The 22,267-nt window shown below is 38.5% G+C and overlaps 1 protein-coding gene across 2 annotated transcripts in view; it reads left to right on the top strand.

The window, feature by feature from the left end:
- LOC131573001 (PDZ domain-containing RING finger protein 4-like) overlaps positions 1-22,267 on the top strand; it is a 240,714-nt gene that overhangs the window by 204,828 nt on the left and 13,619 nt on the right. For both annotated transcript variants that reach the window (XM_058826495.1, XM_058826496.1), the window contains 2 exons: positions 19,589-19,687; positions 21,832-21,894. In XM_058826495.1, coding sequence (XP_058682478.1) covers positions 19,589-19,687; positions 21,832-21,894 — 162 coding nt within the window. The remainder of the gene's footprint in view (positions 1-19,588; positions 19,688-21,831; positions 21,895-22,267) is intronic.

Here is a 22,267-nt window from a genome sequence, read left to right as displayed (position 1 = left end):
ATTTTTATTTTAAAATAGAATTTTAGAGGTGTTGCTGCCTGATCTAATTTCCAGCATAGCTCCACAAGTTCCTCTGTTGTAGCAGCAGAAGAGAAAGGAAGGAAAAAAATGCTCAAGTATTTGGGAAGAGAAAAAAGGACAAAATATGAAAAAAAAATTATCACTGTCCATCTGATGCCAAAAGAATTCTTGCATTTATATGTTCTTCATAGATTTGTAGCTCTGTAGACAATTATTTTATAGACATATAGTCCCTAACTAACTCCAGCATTTTTCCTACCCTGATAGACAGAAAGACAAAACAAATTCCAAAGACCCTATCCTAACCTTGCTTCTTCTGGCAACCAAGGACAAGCTACAGTCCCAAGATCTTCCTATAAACAACTAGAAGAAGGGAGCTCCAGAACAGGTTGAATCAAGTCAGGGAATTATCTCATCACCTGTGCTTCTTACTGGGGATTCTTGGCAATATGCTAATTTACCAAACTTATAAAAAAAAGTTTTCACCCTATGTGATGTGAGCATTTTTCCTCAGTTTCCTCTGGAGGCCACCAATTAAAGACCAGCTTTTATTTTTCCTATATTAATATTGTCTCAAAAGTGTGTTGCTTTGTTTCTAGATTTTTAACGCATCTTATCCACCATCTAAGGGTAAAAGCAGCGGGGAGAAGGGGTGCAGAAGCCCTGCTCATGCTACCCCTCTGTCTGCAGGCTGGATGGAAGAACCACAGTGTGCTCTCTATCTCACACTGATTGATTTCTCCTGTGTTTAGGGAAAAGAGGTTTATTGTTATCACTGTGCTGTATTTAGAAGGAGGATTTTATGAGAGTTCCTTGATTTTATCATTGTTTTTTAATTTGTAACAACTTTCTGGTTGAACTTTAGATAACCACACAAATCAAAAAGCAAAAAAAAAAAAGTCTGGTGTCAAGAGCATGGTTCCATTTCCAAAATGCAGATTAGCTTTCCCATTGTACAAAAAGATGGAGGTAAGTAGCTCACAGGTCTCCATGGCAAACACAAAAATTTTTAAATGGATTAAAAACTAAACCTGGAGATTTCAGAAAGGAATTGAAGCAAGATAGTGAGCAGAAAAAAACTAGAACAACACCTCATTATTTCCTAAAATGGTTTGTAAATGAAGAATGCATCTGTTCTGAGATGCAAACACAAAATATGCAGCCAAATTAGGAAGTAAGGAAATAAGATGACTATCAAATGGGTTGCTGGGAACAAAAGTGTTTCCCAAGAAAGGGAATGTCCTGAAAAACTCTCATCACTTTGGTTCTTGCTTACAAATATGTGCTAGTGTTTAAATACCTGAGCTACACCATAAGAGACCAAGAGGAGGATCATATTCAATAGCCAGCACTGGGGAGAGCTACTTCTACTACTACTGCTACTTGAAGTGGTAGGATTAGACACTTCTAAGAGTCTTCTACTCCAGCTGTATGCTAGAAAAGCCCAGTGGGCTGTGATCAGATTGTCACAATGCAATGAACTCAAGTATGAGCCAATTGTCTTGGAAGGATGAGCTCCCAGGGAGGTTCATTAGACTCCATACAGTACCATGCTTTAAACAAATGGTTGGGAGGATGATGAAGCTTGGGGTTTGTCATTTGCCAAGTTGAGCATCCTTTTGTTGCCACTAGAAGAAATATGAATTGCTGGTAGATATTAAGATGAAGGCAGAGCCAGCATCAGTGAGTATTGGCAGAAAGGCGTCAAAAGATTTGCAATTCTTGCATAGCCAGGTACTCCTGAGGATTTTAAGAAGCAGGAATGGACTGAACTGTAAGTGCTCCTTTGGACTTACAGTCAATATCACTGAAAGAGAGCCAGAGATATTCAGGAAAACCCACCCAGCCTGACTATGAGTGTCTTTCTGCTGCTGGAATTTTATCAAGTGGGTTTACATTATACATCACACTTGCTGGTACCAAAGAGGTGGAATGACTAAAGGCATTTCCCCAGTAAATCTGTGTTAAACATTGCTCTAAAATGGTGCTAGGGAGGAGTAAACAAGCTAATGGTTGTGCACTTACTTAATAGCATGTCCGAACCTACTCTCCAGGAGAGAGAAACTTTGTATACTTGGTTTGGAACATTAACAGTAATAGAGAAATCTAGGGGTCAGAGTAATTTAAATGATGGGACAGTAAAAAGGAAGTTTTAGAAAGAAGGTAACCAACAAGGAATGTTGTAAAGACACAACTGGTCAAAAGGAAGTATCACTAATGTCTGGTCCTATGCATTCAGTCTAATGAGAAAGAAAATAAGATGTTACAAGCTGATAGTATTGTTTAGTCAACAGGTCTTTATCCAAGGCCAGAGACCTTCATACCATGTATGTACTGAAGTAGCCTTTGAGCAAAAGCAGAATAGGAAGTGATTGCTTTCTGCTAGGGGATTACAACATCTCAGATAGGAAAATATTATCATTTCCAGCTGAATGCTTCTTCCAAACAACAAAAGCAGACATCCTTGAGGAGGAATAGCAGTGGATTGAATTATCTGTTGCTGCATATATGAGGAAGACTAAAATTTGCTGTCAACATTGAGGGGTTGTTTTTTGGAGGAAGGTCGGATGTTAGTCAATGTGGAAGCACAAAGGAAACCACAATAATGGTCTGAAAGACTTTCCAGCTCTGATTATTTTCATTTTTAGGCACAAGTGATTGTTTCAGCTTTCAGGAGCCTGGAAAATTATATCAACAGTCCATCATGTCAGGAGGGAAACATTTCAGAGTGAAAAAGGGAGAATGGCAGCCATTGTGTTAGCCCACCTGTGTCTGATGGCTTTAGTTCTAATGCACACCAATGCTGGTCCTGACTAATTGGGACACTTTTAAGACCAGTAAAAAGTTGCTTAGGATAGAGTTGGCCCTCTGTGAAATTTTGAGGTTTTCTGATGCTCTTCACTTAGAAACCACGGAGCCGCTTTATGTTACTTTTTTGCTCAGAAAGTTTGTGCATGTCAGTAAATGTACAGACAGCCACGTGAATCATGTGCAGGTAAAATGTTTCTGTGGTCATGTTTTATGGAGCCTTTTGTGTCCAGGCAATGAAAAGATAAGAGTTCTTGGAGGAAAGAGCAGCCACAAGAGACATGGTATTTTGAGAAAAAGCCATGTGAGATTTTTCCCACTTGCAGCATAAGCTAGAAACTACACACATGCTATGTGGATTCTTCCTGTTTTATAGAAAATAGGAGTTCTGGAAATAAAAATATTCATATGCAAGTTGTTTTACTACATCATCCTCCTCCTAAGCACAGCAACACATAGTGCTCTGAGGGTTGGTTAATACTTCAGGGCAAAAATTATTACTCTTAAGATCATGTTCTGATTTGTAGACCAAAGGGACAGATTTTTCCATCAGAATAAGGAAATAAATGTGTATTTATGCATGTTGAATGCAAATGCAAATTTATGGTTATGCACAGCCATTCATTTAAATGTTTTGTTAAGTATTTGCCCTCATAAATCGGTTAACTGTAAATTTAGATTAGTCCTTCAAGTTTACTACTGGCCTGATCTAGATCTGCTGAAATTCCTAAGGTTTCCTATTGACTTGAGCGTTTCTGGATCAGATGCTGTCAGCTGTTTTCACAAACAACTAAAAATGGGCCTTGAACTGAGATAAACCAGAAACCTTTCAGAATCTTTCCAGTGGACACTTAAAAGTTGCGTAGGGGAAAATTTTGCCCTACTCTCCTTGTTTCTTCTACTGTATCTGAGCACTACAGTAGATACAGTGCAACACACTGGTTCCCTCTTCCAGTAGTACTCATCCCATTGTGATGAGGGGAGGTATTTCAGAAGCAAATTCAAATTTACCAGTTCTGTGACATTATACTTCTGAAGTGATTGATTTTTATTGGCATCTTTTCCTTAAAAATAAAGAAGGAGTAATTTCAGATTAGCAGTCTGAGCGAGGCTGTTTATCTGAATGAAGTTACTTGAACATCTATAAGTATTTAAGGGATGAAGGTCTCATGGGCCACTGAAGAGTGGTCTCAGTGATGTTCTGAACAGCCCAGCATTGCTGCATTAGTCCAGGAGAGACCTGCCTGCCTGGTGTATTTCTATTTAAGATGTTTTCAATATGTGGATTACTTAACCAATAAAACAAACAGGTCTGTCTATCTTGTAAATACATATTTAAGGCCTTTTTAACATGAGGATTACTGAGCTGATAGCCTGTAACAGCTCCCTCCAGAGCTCTGATAGTCTGCAAACACCCCTGTGTGAGCATTACCCGAGATTGCAGCAGCACAACTGGAACTTCTCCTCAATTGCTAGCACCTGAACAAACAGTTTTTATGGAAACAGCTTCTGTGCACACACTGCCAGCACGGCTGATTGCTGCCGTCAGCCTCTTTCATTTTGTTCCTTGATGAGTGCTGCTGCACAATGAAGCCAGCTATCAGGTTGTGCTTGTTTTATTTACTGTATTTCCTACTGTGGTTTGAGTCTTTATATTTTACCCTGAACTTCTTAAAATTGGAGATAAATCACAAAATGCACCTCTAGGAAATAAAGAGCAGCTTTTGAATTCAACAACCACCAGACATAATTTAAAAGAGAAGGCTTCAAGAAATATGGATCCTTATAGAGATATGGGTGTTGTAGTTTAGAAGAGCTAAAATGGTAGACAAGGCTGTGTCTTTCCATTGTCACTAGACCTGACTGGTATGGTAGGAGAAATAAGAACAAGCTTGCTGTGTAGTAGTTTGTAGTAGTTTTTAAATGGAAAAAGCAGATGATTCTCACCACATGCCTTACCTTATGAAGCTGCTGTTGTGGTGAAGTGTCACTAGAGGACACAAAATTATTCACATGAACACTTCTCAGTGTCAGAACAGAAAAAACAGTGCCTTTATTCTCTGACTCCAGTATTTATAGATTCTCGACAATGACCAGGAATTGGACAATCAAGTTACCACTTTCCCAAGCACACTGGTCATACAAAACATCCATCAAAAGATGTTTCTTAGAAGGAATGTGATAAACAACTTATATTTGTATAACTTTCATGGGAAAGTAACTAAAACTATGAGAACATTATCAGAAGGCTTCGGTTTCCAGGACAACAGTGAAGGGACTGAACTGACAGCTCAAAGTGGGCGTAGATAATTTGGGACTTCATCGTAGAATCGTGGAATAGCTGGGATTGGAAGGGACCTTAAAGATAATCTAGTTTCAATCCCTGCCATTGGCAGGTATACCTCCCACTTGACCAGGTTGTTCAAAGCCTCATCCACCATGGCCTTGAACGCTGCTGGGGATGGAGCATCCTCAGCTTCTCGGGATGTCTCACCACCCTCATAGTGAAGAACCTGTTCCTAACATCTAATTTAAATGTGCCCTCTTTCATTTTAAAGCCCTTACCCCTTGCCCTAGCATGATATGCCCATGTATAAAGTCCCTCTCCAGCTCTCTTGTAGTCCCCCTTAGGTGTTGGAAGGCTGCTCAAAGCTCTTCCTGAAGCTTCCTTTTTTCCAGGCTCAACAACCCCAACTCTCTGTCTGTTATCACAGGAGAGAGATTTAGCACACTATGTTTATTTTCTGACCTTTGGTTCAGACCTAGCACTTATGGCTGAATCATGGTTAGCCCATGGTATAGAGGCATTTACTGACACAATTATTCTAATTTTTAGTGGCAATTCTTAATATTATATGGTACCTACTGATAAAAAATATAATGAAGGAACTGAACAGATTTCTGTTCACTGTGTGACTGTAGTTTGTGGTCTTGGTTTCTTAGAAGAGTCTGGTTTGGGGGGACTTGTGGTGATTTGCCTTTTTTCCCCCATTCCACCTGTTCTATCATATAAATATAAAGAGAAGAAATGGACTGCGTTTTAAAGCTCTTTTGTGAGGAATTCTCCGGGATAAGTAAATAGATTATTAGGCTGGTTTCAGTTGGACCTGAGGAAGCACTACAATGATCAGGGTTTCTAAAACCTTTCCTTCTGATTTCTTCCTTTTAACTCAAAAGAGCTCTGAGTGGCAAACACCCAGCCTGTGACCCAGCTGACTGCAACTATTGACTGAAAATGGACAAGGTCACAGTTGAAAGGGGAAAGCGGCACTGGAATATTTTTTGCTGTATTTTTTTCAATAACACTGAATAATAATTAAAAGAAGACTGTTTGAGCATGCATTTGTCATAAAACAGCATATTATTATGTCTTTTCACTGGAATTTTTATTTTTAAAACATCCATGAATTTACATCAGTATAATTTGAACACATACAGTAATAAATGGAATTTCTCCCTAACTGTGGCCAATTGTACACTATAAATGAGCAAAGGATTGATAAAAGGAGCAGCCCTTTTCTTTCAGTCTTTTAAGTACTGAAGTCACTCTTCAAGTATAAATAAATTAAACAGAACCATTCAATTGAGGTTCTTCAGTGTTATGATGTCCTATATTTCTACATGGATTCACAAGCAGGTGAACTAAGGACAGTTGTATTGAGACACTTGCCAAGTTAATCAGTGGCAGAACTGGCAGTAAAAGCCAGAAGCCTTTAATTGTAATGCATCTCTTTTTTTGGCCATTAAATTACTCTTCTTCCTTGTTAGTCATTGGGTCATTTAGATAGAAGGCAGTCAGGGTAATTTGCGCCACAGTTGTTCGTTGATTTTGAGTGTATTGCTGTATATCATCAGAAAATTCTGACGTTCAAAGTGAATCAAGTTGCTGTCATCTCACCTCCCCTAAGTAATGAATATCCCAATTTATGGGTTTGAATTGTGTCCACAGCTGCAGAGCCTCATGAGAAAATGGGAAGAAAAAGACACAAAATTGGCACTAACAAATTTATCAAGGTTATTACCATTTATTGTGTTTTAAAACAGGAGAAAAATATATCAAGTCAATGATATTCATTCTGTTTCATGATTTCATAAAACAAGCACAAGGTTATTCCTTACTTCACCTGGTAGCTAATAAAAATTCTTACTTGTTGTCAGAGCTGATGTGTTTCCAGGAAAATGAAGAAAAGTGGCTTTAGTTCAGCAACACTTTATTGCTGGGCAGCATTACAATGTATGGAATGTGTTTTTCAGTCAGTGAAGGAAGAGAAAGGTGCTGGCAATATTTTCATATTTATGGAAATCTGTGGATTATAAATCTTCTGTTTTGGAGAAATTCTTTGTTTAGACAGTTCTTACATTATTATCCCACATACTTCCATATATGCTTTACAGTCAAAATGTTTCTAAGGGTTTTATTAATGCTATTTTTCATATGCCTTCTACTTGAATGTTCGTGTAGTCTGTCTTGGAAACATGAAATCCAGCTATACAGACAAAAGATGGGAGGGAATAATTTATTTTATATATTCTTTTAAGAATAGCCTAAGTCATGTTAATCAGTGTATTATAGTGTTGCTATTTTAAAGCTTAATACCCTAGGAAATCCTAGAGCACAAGGAAGCATGGGCTGAATCCCCCTAGCAAGAGGGAACCTTTTACAATAAACTGGACTTAAAACAAGGTTTCAGTATTATGCATGCTGAGCCTTCAGAGGAGAAATAAAAAAAAAAAGCAGGAGAGGCCTTTTCTATGGAAGTTTGCTTTTTTATTTAATGAGGGATCTCTTCAAAGAGAATGTGATAGTCATTCCTAGAGGGCATGGTTTGGTGAGCAGGAATACAGGTGAAACTGTATTGTGCATCAAAAAGCAGAAGATGAGTTTGCTTTGTATTTCATCTCATGATTTTATCAATCTGCACAAGTATGTGTTTGGGGGTAGAGGGCATTCCGTGTGCAACAGAAGCTTGAACAGCTGAAACTCAGCATGGATATGGTGCCCATAGACCTCATTTTGGTGCCAGGAAAATGTGTTTCAAAAGTAATTTCCTATTGCTTCATGTGCTTGATTTATTGACACATATATGTGATAAAAATTTGCATATTTTAACTATACATATTTTAATTTGTGAGTACCTCAAGGTAAACAAGAGCATGGATGGGATGGAATTTTAATAGTGCTTTCTAAGAATTTCTAAGTTCAACTTTAAAATTAGCTTTTTCATAGTATTTTGCCTTTGCTGTCTGAAAGGCATAAACTGAATTACAGGAAGGTACATTTCTCACAAATGTAATTGAAAACCTACATTTTCCACTTGATTTCAATTAATATCCCAAAATAGCCTTCACACAATTGTAGATCTAGGCTGTCCAACACAAAGAGTTGTAACTGGGAAAGAGCTTGAATCTACAGCTATATGTTCCAATTTCCAGATAAATGCTTGCTGCAGCAGATGTTGGCACATCTGTTATGCCTCCCCATTTCGATTGGCTGCCTGGGTGTTTAGAAAGTGCTGATGAGGCAGATAAATCTTCTGACACATTTCAGGCCCAGAGTAGGCAGGCAGCAGTAACAATAGTGTTTATAGAGCCAAGTACTCAGCAGTAACATTTTGAAATACAGCAAATATAAAGTATGATTTTACCTGCAGTAGGTGAAATTTGTTGCACTGTATTGTTTTAATTTATTATTTCATTTATTGTATTGTGAAAGTTAACTATTCTAAGTGATTTCCAGCTAATCTGAACTGTAGCTATGATGCCCTTTAAATCTCTGGACTTTATGTATCTAAGGTGTGTTGTCTAGAAAAAGGTGCTTGTTACTGTTTAGAAAGAACTGTAAGCTATAAAGATGTTATTTATTAAACTTAAGGGAATTGGGAACCAGAAACAGCTGAGGCCTATATGATTTTTGAACGGGGAATAGCTGTCATCTGGGGACATGAAGTTCCTGACTTTATCAGAATTCTTACTTTCAACAGGTTTTCTTCTACTCAATGAAGCGTGTCAGATTTGAATGTTCTAATACCATTAGGGCCTGGAAAACTCCAGAGTATCAAAGAGGACATTCATGGACAGAGAAGTATGTATCTGGCAGTCTCAAATGTGGAGACTGGTTTCCAAGTACAAAGAGCTTTTTCAGGTCTTGGATCCCTTCCAGACCTTAATCTCCAACACAACAAATGATAAATAGAAATGTAGAAGTCACTGTAAAGATTTTAGCACTAATGCCATGTGCTAATGTTGTCTCATTCCCTTCAGTAGACATCACCACTAAATTTTCCAAGTGGCTCTCAATTACCCCTACTTGAGGCAAGTCCAGAAATTGCAGTGAGCCTGTTGTAGAGGATAAATGGATAAATGGATAAATAAATGGATGCTGATTTTACCAATGATATAGTTGTTTATGTTTTGCAGGATATAGTCTACAGCTTCTCAGAACAACTCTTCCAGTCTTTGACTACCCTCATAGTAAGAAGCACCCCCTAAATAGCTAATTGGAATTTCCTGAGTCAAAACTGATGTCTGTTGTCTCATGTGGCTGTCGCAATGCATCTAAAAGAGTCCGGTTCTGACTTCTCTGGACTCTTGCTGAAGGAAGCAATAATATCTCCTTATTGAGAAGGCAAATTCTCTTCAAAAGGCTAATCAAATGCAGTTCTCCCAGCTTTCCCTTTCTGGAGACGTACTCCTGCCCTCTAATTAGTTAATGGGCTTCTAGTCAGACATGGAGCTCTGTATTCCTTCCTGATAATGGAGAGAAGGTCCATTATAACATTCTATGTCAGAGCCATTTCCATTGGAAAACAGATGGGGGAGAAAATTCTGGAAAGTCCCCCAAAAAAAAAAAAAAAAAAAAGAAAATTGGACTGGTTAAGTTTGATGGGTTTGTTCTCTCTAGCCTCAAGGAGCTCAAGCCAATGTGACAGTTTAGGGTGTTCGCACACACTGCACAGTGGAATAGTGACTACTCCAGCCTGCTTATCTCATTTTAACATAAGGTTCACCTTCTGCCTCATCTGTGCTATTCCCACCTACTTTGTGTAATGAGAAGAAAGTGACAGTGTAGGATCTAAGATTAGTGAAGAAGAAATACTTCACTGCATATGATCAGTTAACTAATTATAGTTTAACCTCCTCTTGTATCCTTGCAAATTCACATTTCTATTGAGGGAAAGACCAGTAGCAAGGACCAAAATTGACTGCTGAAATATACTACATATAAACATTTCATCATGAATCTCTCTGCTCAGAAAGCAAGAATTCATGGTTTTCTCAAATACACAATATACCAGAAGGGGTGTTGGGTATCAAGCAGGAGAAAACATATATACATACATATAATGGGAAATTATAGGTTAGGTAGTGCAGTTAAGTATCTCTAATAAATTAGCATTCATACTGCACCATGGGAAAAGAACAGAATGAAAGAGGACAAATAGGAAGGAAGGTGGAAGAATCAGGGAGAAAAGTAAGACCATAGTTAGTCTGAGAGAAGATAGTGAATATTTTACTTTCCAGTAAGTGTGATGATCCAGACAATAAGGAAAAACTGTTTTTTAATAGCATTTAGAATATTTTAGGTTTAATATTTCTCATAAGGGTTGATTTTTGGATTTATTGTTTTGACAGGAATCTGAAGATTTGGTGTCATGCACACTAACTAAGCTTCAAGAGGTTTGTGACTTCCAGGAGGATACCCTGTCAGCTGTTGAGCCTTTAGCAGCCAGGAAGCCTGGAATTTATAAAGGATTTTTTTCCTGCTTTGACTTCCATATGACATACACTCACTAAAAAGTCCACCATGTGTCCTTAAGCTAAAATATCCTTTAAATGCAAGTCAGACGGCCACACAAGGTCTACCAGGCCCACAGAATTAAAAGTGTTTGTCTCAGCCTCATGCGCTTTAGAGCATTCCTCCTACTGCAACACTTGAATTTTTTCATAGCACAGTGATCACAGGCTTCTGATATTTGTAGTCCAGCTCCCTCATTCATCCAGCCCAACCAGTTGCTCCATCTGCTCCATGGCTGCTACCCCCCCTGTCCTCACCCAAAGGGAGTCTCAGCTGACACCAGGGTGTCTTCCTCCTCCCACTCATGGCTCACAGGCTGTTACTGCTCATCACACATCAGACTGCTGAATACTCACTGGCAGGCCTACCATGCCTTAAGTTTCTCCGTTGCTTGATTTTTCACATAGAAGTATAATGCACACCAAAAATTTTCACTCCAGAGTTGCAGGGTGAGAGAGAATTCCCACATCCATTGGAGCTTCTTTATTATCAAAGGATTCAGCAGCTACAGGGACAAATTCTGCTCCCGCAGTTGCACAATGATATTTCATTAATAGGTGCCTATATGTCAGCATAATTCTGGGGTTTTCTGCTAGTTTTTTTTCTTTTTTTCCTTTTGTGTTGTTTTCTAGCACTGGCATCATTGTCTACAGCATCCTGCCATCCCAGAGCATTCTGTGTCTGGCACAAAACAGCATGTGGCTCTAAGGGTAGCTATAAAGCAGGGATCAGTAGGAAAGTGATTTTGTTTTCAAGTATTTCTCATCCTACATTGTGTTTGGGATTGGATTATGCATTTTAAAAATGGATGCTGATATTTCTACTTTCTGCTTTGATGTAAACAAATCTTGTGTGAGAGGTTCTTAAATCTAAACCAGACTTTAAAAAATGAGGATTATATGAGACTTCAGCCTATAAGGTAAAGCCCCCACCCCTTGGACTGAGCATTGTTTTTCCCCACCATGTGGAATGGAGATAACCCTCTGTTTCTTTGTGGTAAGCTACCAACCAAATCCATTCTGGCAAATCTGACACCCAAGGTGATTTGTCCTTTTCGATGCTGTTTATGAGAAGTCAGGACGGTCTTCTGTCAAAAATGATAAGTGAGAAGACACCAGGGAATGCAATTTTATTTGTAACAGCACAGCTGCCAGCAGTTCCAACTTGTTTACATCTAAGCTGGATCTGTCTTGCTCCATAGCTTTTCTATTTACATCCAAATAGCCCCCAAGTACTTTGTGAATGTGCCAGTCTGTGTAAAATCTGAATAACAGAACATACTGGAACTGTTAGAGAGAGGGAAAAATAATTTATTTCTTTAGGTTATTTTCACAACTTGAGAATGTCAGTTATTTTAAAAGCAAAACCCTGAACTCTACCAAATCTTCATAGACATTTACAGAATGGGTTCTAAAACTGATCTATAATGTGCTAAAATCCTGAAGTGTTTGTAACCTTCCATGGCAAAGGTACCAGAGGAGTTAAGAGCTTTGCTCTTCTGATAAAATCGTTGTTTTTGTGGTGAAAGTGGCAAGTGTTTGCAAATTAAATCCCCTGCAAGCTTTTAAATACAAGTTTATTCATTGTGAAAAGAATGCAGTAGGACCCTGCAGTGACCTGTGAAGGGGAGGGCTGTTTCACTGCACTGTTTCACACTGAATACTTCTGGAACATAGCCTACAATTAGCCTGTGTTACAAAGACATTAATGTATTTCCTGGAAAATCCCTTTGACAGGACAGCATAACTCTTGATGGTGTTAGGATAGGTTCTGAGGTCTAGGATGCCTTTGTTTGCCTGCGGTATTACTTGCCTTCTGTGTGGAAGCCCCAGAATCCCAGGGGGTTTTGATCTTTTTTTATTGGCACACTTAAGAAAGCTGCAGTGAAAGGCATTTCCCCTACACAGTCTCTCCTGTCTGTGAGCTGTTTCCTTACAGTAGCTCACCCTAAACACTCGTCATGGAGGTAAAGTGAGAGAAGGGGTTTATGTTGGACTGATCTATCTTATCACAGAAGAGCTCTTCTAAAATCTGAAAATTCTTGTTCTCTTTTACCATTTCTTTTTTGCAGTTATGAATAAATAGGTAGTCTATATGATTTGTCATTAAAAGTTAGTGAAGTCCAGAGATGGCTGTAAATGTCATTACTCTGATTCTGTGAATTGTGGGGTGATCTGACATTTCCAGTTTCTCATTATAAGCATATACCCTGTCACTGTGTTTTCAAGAATTGTAATCGTGCTCTTAAATTAGATGATTGCCTGGAAGGATTCTCTGTGGTGTAACTGACCTGCCTGGAATGCACTTACACGCTTACTTATATATAAGCACTGCACGTGCCTATATAGTCATATACTTGTTCGCACACATACACACATGCAAGTAGAGAATTAAATATTTAACACTCATCCCAACCCTGAAAGCAAAATACCCTACCTTAGTATGAAATTACTTTGTTAAATATACAGCAGAGGCATCACAGACTCTCTTCATCTAAACAGAGATAAGCAGTCCTTAGGAAAAAAAAATCATAGTTGAAATAGATTGTTTTGATGACTTCTACCAATGCTAGGATTTGCATCTCTTTCTTCTGAGTTTCTTCAAATTGCTTCTGATCACCATTAAAGACATAACCTCTGAAAAAAGCCGTGCTCAGTGTTGGAAGCATGACTTGAGTAATGAGAAACATGATAATTGTTTGAAACACTAAGTATCTGTTTAAAGTGAATATCTCACCCGTTGTACACACCCTGATCCTTTGTACATGATGCTCAGAATTTCTCTTGCACAGTGCAAATTCGAGGTGAAATAAACTGTGCTTTAAAATGAAGTCTAAAGAATACCATTTATTCTGCTCCTGCTGTTTGTTTTGTTACAAACCCCTCTGTTTTACACCCACTCTCATTTGCAACACATTTTATGTAACATGTAATGCTATTATCATCACTTTTGAATTTGAGATTATTTTTTTCTGTTTAGCAGCTCCACTGTGAGCCCTCCTAGAGCTTCCTAGATTGAACTGTTCCTGCATAAAGAGTTAAGGTTCTGTTTGTATTACTTTCATTTCATGAGCAGAATTACTTGGCAGTGATGATGAGTTTGTGGCAGTACAAAGATTAAATATTATACAAAGTAGTAATGTAAATGAATGGTGATTTAGCAGCCTGGAAAAGGTAAATCCTTCAGGTCATGTGGAGGAAAAGACCAAGAAAGTGAATGCTATTAGCAAGATGCTGCCAGGTGCTTGGCTGTTTGAAGCCTTGTCTGATAATGATCCCAATGCTTGCATCACTGAGATGCAGGATAAGTGATGAGACAAGGATTGCAGAGTTGGAATTACTAAACACTTTCATGAGACTGAGACTGATCTTTGCTTAGCTTCCATAGTTTACAGAAAATAACAAGAAGCTGAAAAAATTATCTTACTTATCAGACCTTCATATAATAACCCTGACAGGAAGTGTGAAAAGCAGCCAAAATTCAGCTATGTATATAAACTGGAGGTTGATCTCACCCATAAAGATGCAGAATCAAGATGATACTGCAGAATTAATCTTAGTTTTAAGGTGTGTGTAGTCCCTTAGCACTTCTGTTTGATGTCTCAGAAGACTGACACCAGCTCAGATAGATGAGGATTTTTTTTCAGTGTAACTAATTTATTAAAATAAGTCAGGGTTTAATGTACTTTCTCAGTTAATTCCTCACTGAGCTATTCTGTAAGTACTCTGATCTTGGCCTTTTGTGCTTCATTCATCCGATTACTCATTCTGTCAATTATACCATTAGCAAGATGAACAGTAAAATCCGCTTCTCAGCAGTTACTACAGGTGAAAAAGGAAAAACAAAGACAGAAGTAACTATTCTTTTTTTTATTTTGCTTTATTATTTTGGCACTTTTTCTTAAAATGTATGCTAAATATTACGCTTTTTCACTTTGGATTGTCAGATATTGGGCCCCTCTCTTTCCATTCAATAAACCTCAATTTCTTCTGAAAGGGCTATGGCACAGAATAACTTGCCTGACACAAGACACTGCTTTACAGGTAAACAAGGACATAACCAAAAACCTGTCAGCTAAACCTTTGTGTATTTTAGTATTTCCAAACTGTGTAAAGAGTTTGGAGCTCTGCCTGGTGGTGGGCTTTAAAGGGGTAAAACATAAAGATGTTTCATCTCATACTTGGGGTTGTTTCAGAATCTGTACATGACCACTTAGCCATGGGCAGTCACGCACTTTTTGGTGGTAACTGCTTTGTTCTGGGTGGTATGAAGATAACATTTTATTTTCTGGTTGTTTTCTTTTCCATGATATTGCAATAATATCAACTAGGAAGAATTATAATCTGGATTTGGTCTAAAAGGTACTAGTAATCTTTCACTAGTACAGAAAAATTGCTGAATCCACAGACATATCTACAAACTGCATCTCTTAGAATTTTTTTGCCTTAAAACACCATTACATTACTGTGGGCTTTGTAGGTGGAACATGTCAACCATAATTCAACCATTTTAGGATTAAGATAAAGCATCTCTGAAATGCATTTTTTACTTCACCATACAAGAAGTTTTTCAGACTGGTAGCATTTTTTATTTCTGCTGATGGAGTAGGAATCCTTCTCCAGTATGCTGTGGTAATTTCCTTCTCTAAAACCTATGTTTGCCCTGTTGTGTTGGCTCTTATTTTAAAACCTTTTGTTTTCATACTTGTAAACAGCAAAGCTTCCCTTCTCATTTCTGTCTTTTTTAATTCCCCTCTATTTAGGAGTGTTGTTTGAACTGGAGAGGGAAGATAGCACACTGTTTTGGTTTTACAGGCTAGCCTGTACTGATCTTTTCCTCTAAAGATAATGGAGCTAAATGGGATGAGTATATTCTAGTTAATGGTCAGAAATTACATAATTGACTGTATCACAAACTGGAAATGTTTAGGATCTGCCTTACCATGTCACACAAATATAAACTTTGAATTATGGATAACAGGTTCTGTTACACTGGGGAGTAACACTAATTAAAATTAATTTGTTATTTGACTAGGTCTCAATGGCAAGATAATATTCTCATTGTAATGAGGAGTTTAATGTTAACTGATCACACAATGTCCATTTAGGAAAAATACTGTTGTGTTTGGATTTGATGTTGCCCCTTCTAGTGACAGAGTTCATTGGACCCATTACTCTGGCATACTGTATGGGTGAAGGAAGCTCAGTAGCTGTGATGGCTTTGATAGTCTGTCTTGGCCTTTTAAGTGGGTTCAACAAGTGCTGTAAAGGCAGATGGGGATTTTTTGAAAGGATGTATTTATAGTATTCTTACAGTGCTTTTCAAACACTCTGCAGTCATTTATTCTTTAATGTGTTGCTACTCTGGTAGTATTTGCATTGTTTTCTGCTTATAGATAAGGAAAACAAGTCACAAAAAGTTGTATGAGGTGACCATATCAAAGCAGTTACAATTGAACAGGGAGTAGGACTTAAAACCAGAAAACTTCTGGAACTCTGCTAAAAAAAAAATCTGTCTTATGAAGCAAGGTATTCCTAATTTATTTTTTTTAAAGTGATGAATTTGAGAAGGTAGAGAAATTTTAATCCTACATGATCTACATGTCTGTTCTGTCTTTTTTATGTCTGCAGAAATTGGCTACTTTGTAAACTTTCATCCCAGTCTTTCAGGAAGGGATAGTCATTCTAATTTCCATGTCTCTCAAATAATTTATGGCAAAACACTTTAAAGTATTGTCTTGACTGTGGAAATGCACTAAAATTTTGTTCTGGCCACACAGAGAAAAAAAACAGCAAGTCAAAGATTTAGCAATTTGGCTAAATGTCACTAGGTAGCAAAGTACTCTTCGTCTTGAGAGGTGGCTGCCCCCAGTGTGCCCAAAAGAAGGGAAGGCTATCATCTCCTGAGCTCTTCCTGAGCTTCAGTCTCTCTCTTCCCACCATCTGACTGTCAGCACTTTTCAGGAATGTCCAAATATTATTTCTCATAGATTTAGAAAATGCTGAGTTTCAAAGACTGGCAGTTCAGTCCCTACATGCACACAGACAAAAGCCAAAGAGAAGCAACTGCGTGTGTGTGCACATGTGTGCATATATCAAAAAATATTTCAGAGAAGGAAATTATGTCCTTAGAAATTCATTCCTGCTGCCAGACTTACTTTCTGTTTCTTCTATTAAAGACCAGTTGCGAGGAGAACTCCACAACACTATAAAGCATCTGTTGCAAATACTATGTCAAATGTATTTGTGATAGTTCAGATTCTCTGGCATTTCAGTTGCTGCTCTTCTTTCATATGTGGTTGTTACACACAGTTAGAGATCAGACTTGTGGCCTTTTTCCCTGAAAGATAATTCATTATTTTATGCAAAGTGTTTTTAATTTTTCCAAAAATATTTTTCAGCTCTGGCTAGTTTGCTAGTTTGTATTGTGTTTCCTGTAAAAAAAGAGATGCCATGAGGTTTGTAGTGCAGGTGTGCCATGGGCAAAAGTTACCTTTTCCAGTTATCCAGTTATCTGGAATGACTTCCAGTGCAAACAGACCTTACCTACCTTCTTCCTCATGATGAATGAGATATTACTTGAGTATGTACTTGCATCTAGACTGAAAATCATGAAATGGTTGTTGGGTACTTTAATATTAAGTACCAGGATCTCAGTTGTAGGTATCTACAGGTTCTAAGCAGCCACAGCCATGTGCAGTCACCAGACTACACTCCATATAGTCACTCAGGAGAGAGATAGTCCAAGACCACCAAGTACTAGCCACAGCTTTTAGATCTGTTACTGGGCAGAGAAGTGAAAGCTGAGGTAGCTCAAGTACTGTGTGCAGCCAGGGCTATTGCAGCCCAGTCAGAGGACGTCACTCATCCTCATCATCAGCTGGTTCCCTTGGGTGGTTTTGGTAAATCTCTGAGACACACAGGATGATGCCTGTAGGCTCATCCTCATTTTCCTTTGTTTTTTCAGGTCCTAAACGTTTTTGGGGTTTTTTTTTCTGCTCATTGAGCCAGCACACTAAGAGAATTTGGTTTGCAGCCTGAAACATTGGTACAGTATTGTAGTAACATTTTGAGTCAAATCATCCACGAGAATTTCAAGGTCATTCGCATCTGAAGGAATTGTTTTCAGAGCAGTCTTGGGGCCCCTGTCCAGCCTCAGCTTGGGCATACAGGAGGCTGTGCCAGCAGGAAAGTGAAAGTTAATGGATTTCAGCTTGTGCACAGCTCCCTATTTGCCTTGATTTAAAGTCCCAGTTTTGGTCCTTTATGGTGTATTTAGGTTTCCTTATAGGCCTCCAAGGGACCACAAACTTCTTTATTCCTTAAAAGTATACCTTGTTGCTGTAATTGAAGCCATTTTGTTACTGTAATTTCTCCCTAATATTACAGTTCTAGTCAAGTGGTCTTTCCCTCTGGAGGCATCAATTACTACAGGTTTTGAATAGGCCTCCCTCCAGTACATATCCTTTTGCTTCCAATGCCAAAATCAGGTCACTGTGATTCTCTTCCCAAATAAAACATACTTCTGTGTTTCTTCTTTCAAACCCAATGTGTAATCTGTACAGTTGAATAATTCCACTCTTTGCCACCTTACATAAAACTCCCTCCATGTCTAAGAAAAACTGAAGAATACTACTGGTTTCATGAGTTTTTTTCTCTATTTTCTTTGTTTCAATGAGGACATTGAATGTCCAGAGTCCAGGGAGAAGCTTGTAGGACTTGTGCAGGTCGTGAACTTGTATGGATTTGAATTCTTGTGTGGGAGTAGGGGAGCAAGCCATAGCAGTGCACTTTGTGAAAGATGTTCAGCTGAAATGAAAACATCACAAGGCTTGTTGGCTAACCCATCTGTGTGAAGTACAGGTTTTTCTGTAAGCTGGGGTATTTTGGCACCTGGGCTCAACAACTTGCTGGACTCAGTGAGTCCTCACTGCTGTGCATCCTGTGCCTGTTTGTGGATTAGTCTGCATGACATGTCATGAGATGGGAATCGGGGGGAACAAGCTCTGAATCACAGAGAACTGTATCTGAGAACTGAAGCAAAGGTTGGTCTCTCTCCTTTTTTTGCATAGCCACAGAAGCAGAAGAAGTCCAACCTGAAGACTCTCTTTACATACAGATACCAACTAAAGTTTCCTACTTGCAACCAAGCTAATACTCTGTGTTATTGGGTTCTCCTGCTTTATCACAATTATTTATTTCACAATGCTCAAGTCCAGTTTTGCATTTTTGTGAAGGGCTCCCCTTTGAAACCCTAAAGATGTTTAACTCAGATGGGTGTATGTAGTAGTTACCACTCTACCATCTGCCCAAAAACTTTCACTTTTCATGAGATGCCACCGCTGGGACATCTGGCACTAAAAATATACTTTCTGCATCATCTCACAACTGAGGAAGATGCCACAGCTGTTTAGCTCCACAGGAGATTCCTTGAAGTATCTTTCTGTTATCTAACAGCTTCTGCAATGAAGCACCACTACACTGGCCAGGGAAGGAATGATGCCGTTAATGGAAGCATGTATTTCTGCTTTGTGGCTTGGATTGCTGTCAGAAGGGAGTGGCACTTGTGTGATGGATTGATTGATGGTAGCCAGACTGTCTTACAGGCTATTAATCAGCTGGTGTGATGCGACTAGGAGGACTATGTAATCTACTGTAAGTCAGCTTCTATTACCCAAAAGTCAAAGATCTGAAAAATTGATGCACAGCTGTATTTCTCAAAGTTTGGTGTGTCTTACTGAACAGGTTCTGTGTAGCTTGAACCTTCAATATACTGGGATTTCCTTCTTAATTTGCAGAATTATTTCCCCCTTAAAGATCCACCCATAACATTGTGTCTCAAGATTGAGCAGGATTAATAGGTCATACAGCATGATTATCTCAGCAGCTTGGTGCTCCCTTGTGCTGTGCAGCTTTTCCCACCCTTGGCAAGAGCCACTACAAAAGCCTGTATATTTTCTTGTAGGAGGTGGAGCTGTGCCGCATTGGCAGCCAGGAGAAGCTGGGGCTGACTGTCTGTTACAGAACTGATGATGAGGAGGACACGGGGATCTATGTCAGTGAGGTAAGGACGTGACACTGGGGAGGAGTCTGGGAGATGTTCATGTTCATGTGCCAGGGAATGAACGTGCAAGTGCTCTTAGACAGGAGTGCAGAAGTGCTGGCCATCAACCAGCTCATGCCATTCTCAATTCATTTGGATTATCAGTTCAAATCATGTTGCTCATGTAATTATTAGAGTAATTATTACTAGTGGGTTTCTTTGCTTTTAACTGCAATGTTGTTAGTAAAGCAAAAAGCAGTATGAGAATGGTCTGAATTTTGAAAGAAATGTGCCCTTATGATGGAGATCAGGCAGAGCTTTTGGGAAGTGCCTTCTCCACAACCCTGCTTGCATTCTCCCTGTCGTGGGACACTCCCTCTGCCACAGCCTCAATAATGCTAACAGTGGCAATCATTATTGTTATTTTTGTGTTTGTTACAGTTGTGGTAGACACAGACATACCACAGATGGGTGGAGAGAGTATCTTGAGAGCTTAATATGTTGGAAAACCAAAATATAGAATTCTAAATACTGATGTGGGATGAATCCTCAGGTTTTCACTGGCTTCACTCAGAAAACATGCCCCAGCATAGATTGTTAACATTTCACAAGGTCAGTCCGCAAGACTTCCAAGAACACCATCTCTCTTTGAGTCTCCAGTAATTCAAAGAGAGGTTTCTTTCTGGGTAAAACAGAACTCCTCTGAGTCCAAGGTCACTGCTGATTATTCTACATGAACTGTGATTCCAATTGGTCAGTTTTTTTGACATGTTGAACCAAATTTTGGCATTAAATTTCTTCACTAAAGGGCTAGTTTGTTCCTGAAACAAGACTGTCCAGGGGTGTGGTCACAGCACCAAGCCTGCCAGATTAAAGGAGCAGCTAGACAAAGCTTTTAGTCATATGATTTTGTTTTAAGTAATCCTGTGAGGAGCAGGCTGTTGGACTTAATGGGATCCTTATGGGTCCATTCCAACTTGAGATTCTGTGATTCTAAATTCTTAGTGAAGGTCATGGGTGGAGAGGTTCAGAAAGGACAGAATTCTCTTATGTATCAGTAAATAGGACAAAGGCAAGATTGCACATAAAGAGGCTTGTTAATGTTAAGCTGAAAAGCATAGCCTTGGAGCAAGAATGATGAATTAATATAAATTACCTAAGAATATATCTCCCACCAGTTGGAAGCTGTGCTATTAAAGTCTGTTTCTGAGGACAAAGAAAGTTCAGGAATCTCTTAATATGTTCCAGGATTGTATCTGAAATGTTCTGTTTATCCTACATGATAAAATTTTCTCAGAACTTTGAAAGTAAATGTATTGATATTATCTTTGTACTTGATTAAGGACTTCAGATTAATTGTTTTTTTCTATGACAATGCCCCAAAAGAAAATAATACCTACAGATGTAGAGGATTTAGTCTGCAAACTAAATGCTCAACTCAAATTTTTGGTTTGAAAAAAGAATGTATGTCATGATGAGGCAAAATAAATGATTTAAGATAATCATCAAGTGAAAGGTGATAGATTGAATTGTCCTCTAACAAACAGTTGGTCATTGTTTAGGGGTGAGATGTAGTGCCTTTGATAAACTATCACTGGAGCCCTAAATATCTTTTTAGGTTAAACTAACTTAAAATTAACTGGTTCAGATTAGGAATGATTTACAGGACCTGTGAGTGATCTATACAATATGTGTCCTTAGGGTTTTTTTATGTTTCCTTGTGAACAGATTGATTACTAAGATAATAATTTAATGGTAAATGTTTCCATGGAAGAAAAAGAATCGTGCCCAAAGACAGGCTCATTTGTATAGAGGTATCAGCTGCTGCAGAAACTTCTCAGTCCACAGTGAACTTCCAGAGAAAAGGGTGCCTGTCATTAATTTTTAATGCTCTGACAGCTGAAAGTCAATGCCTGACAGTGGCATAGGAAAGTATTAATTTGAAAATCATATGCTCCCAGCCTTTTCTGTCTTAAGGCTTTTATTTGAAACAAGCTCATACGATCATTTAAAGAACTGTGTAGTTTTTGTTACTCTAAAGGAAACTTCAGATTGCTTCTGTACTGTGTAAAAATGTTACTTTTTCAACTCTTGAAATTGTGAATCTGTTATAATTTCCCGTTAAAAGCTTTTCATGTTCAGTTGCTGGTTATTGTCCTGTGCAGGTTGATCCAAACAGCATTGCTGCCAGAGATGGACGGATCCGTGAAGGAGACCGCATTCTGCAAGTATGTGACAATAGACTCTTCCTTAAACTCTTTCTTCAGACAAACATGCAGTGCCATCTTCTCTGTGGACTGTTAATGAGGGAAGATAGTTCTCTTTGTTACTGTGATCGATGAGAAAATCCATGTCTGTCTGTTTTTTAACACAATAGCTGGGAGCTAGAGTGCGTGTACTGAAAAATGAGACTGACAATCTCGTTCTGGCTCATGCACTTACGTCCCATGTCTTTTTTTCCATATTTATTAGAAAATCTCATTTCCACTATGTTCATCTCAGTGTCAAATTCTAAACAGGATCCTGAAGACATAAATATAAGTGTCAGAGACGTGCTGATCATTCACCAATTGCATAAATTTGGGTAAAACTCATTTATGC

The sequence above is a fragment of the Poecile atricapillus genome, chromosome Z (genome assembly GCF_030490865.1).
Source record: "Poecile atricapillus isolate bPoeAtr1 chromosome Z, bPoeAtr1.hap1, whole genome shotgun sequence".
In the NCBI taxonomy this organism is placed as follows: domain Eukaryota; kingdom Metazoa; phylum Chordata; class Aves; order Passeriformes; family Paridae; genus Poecile; species Poecile atricapillus.
This window is presented reverse-complemented; position numbering and strand designations above follow the sequence as displayed.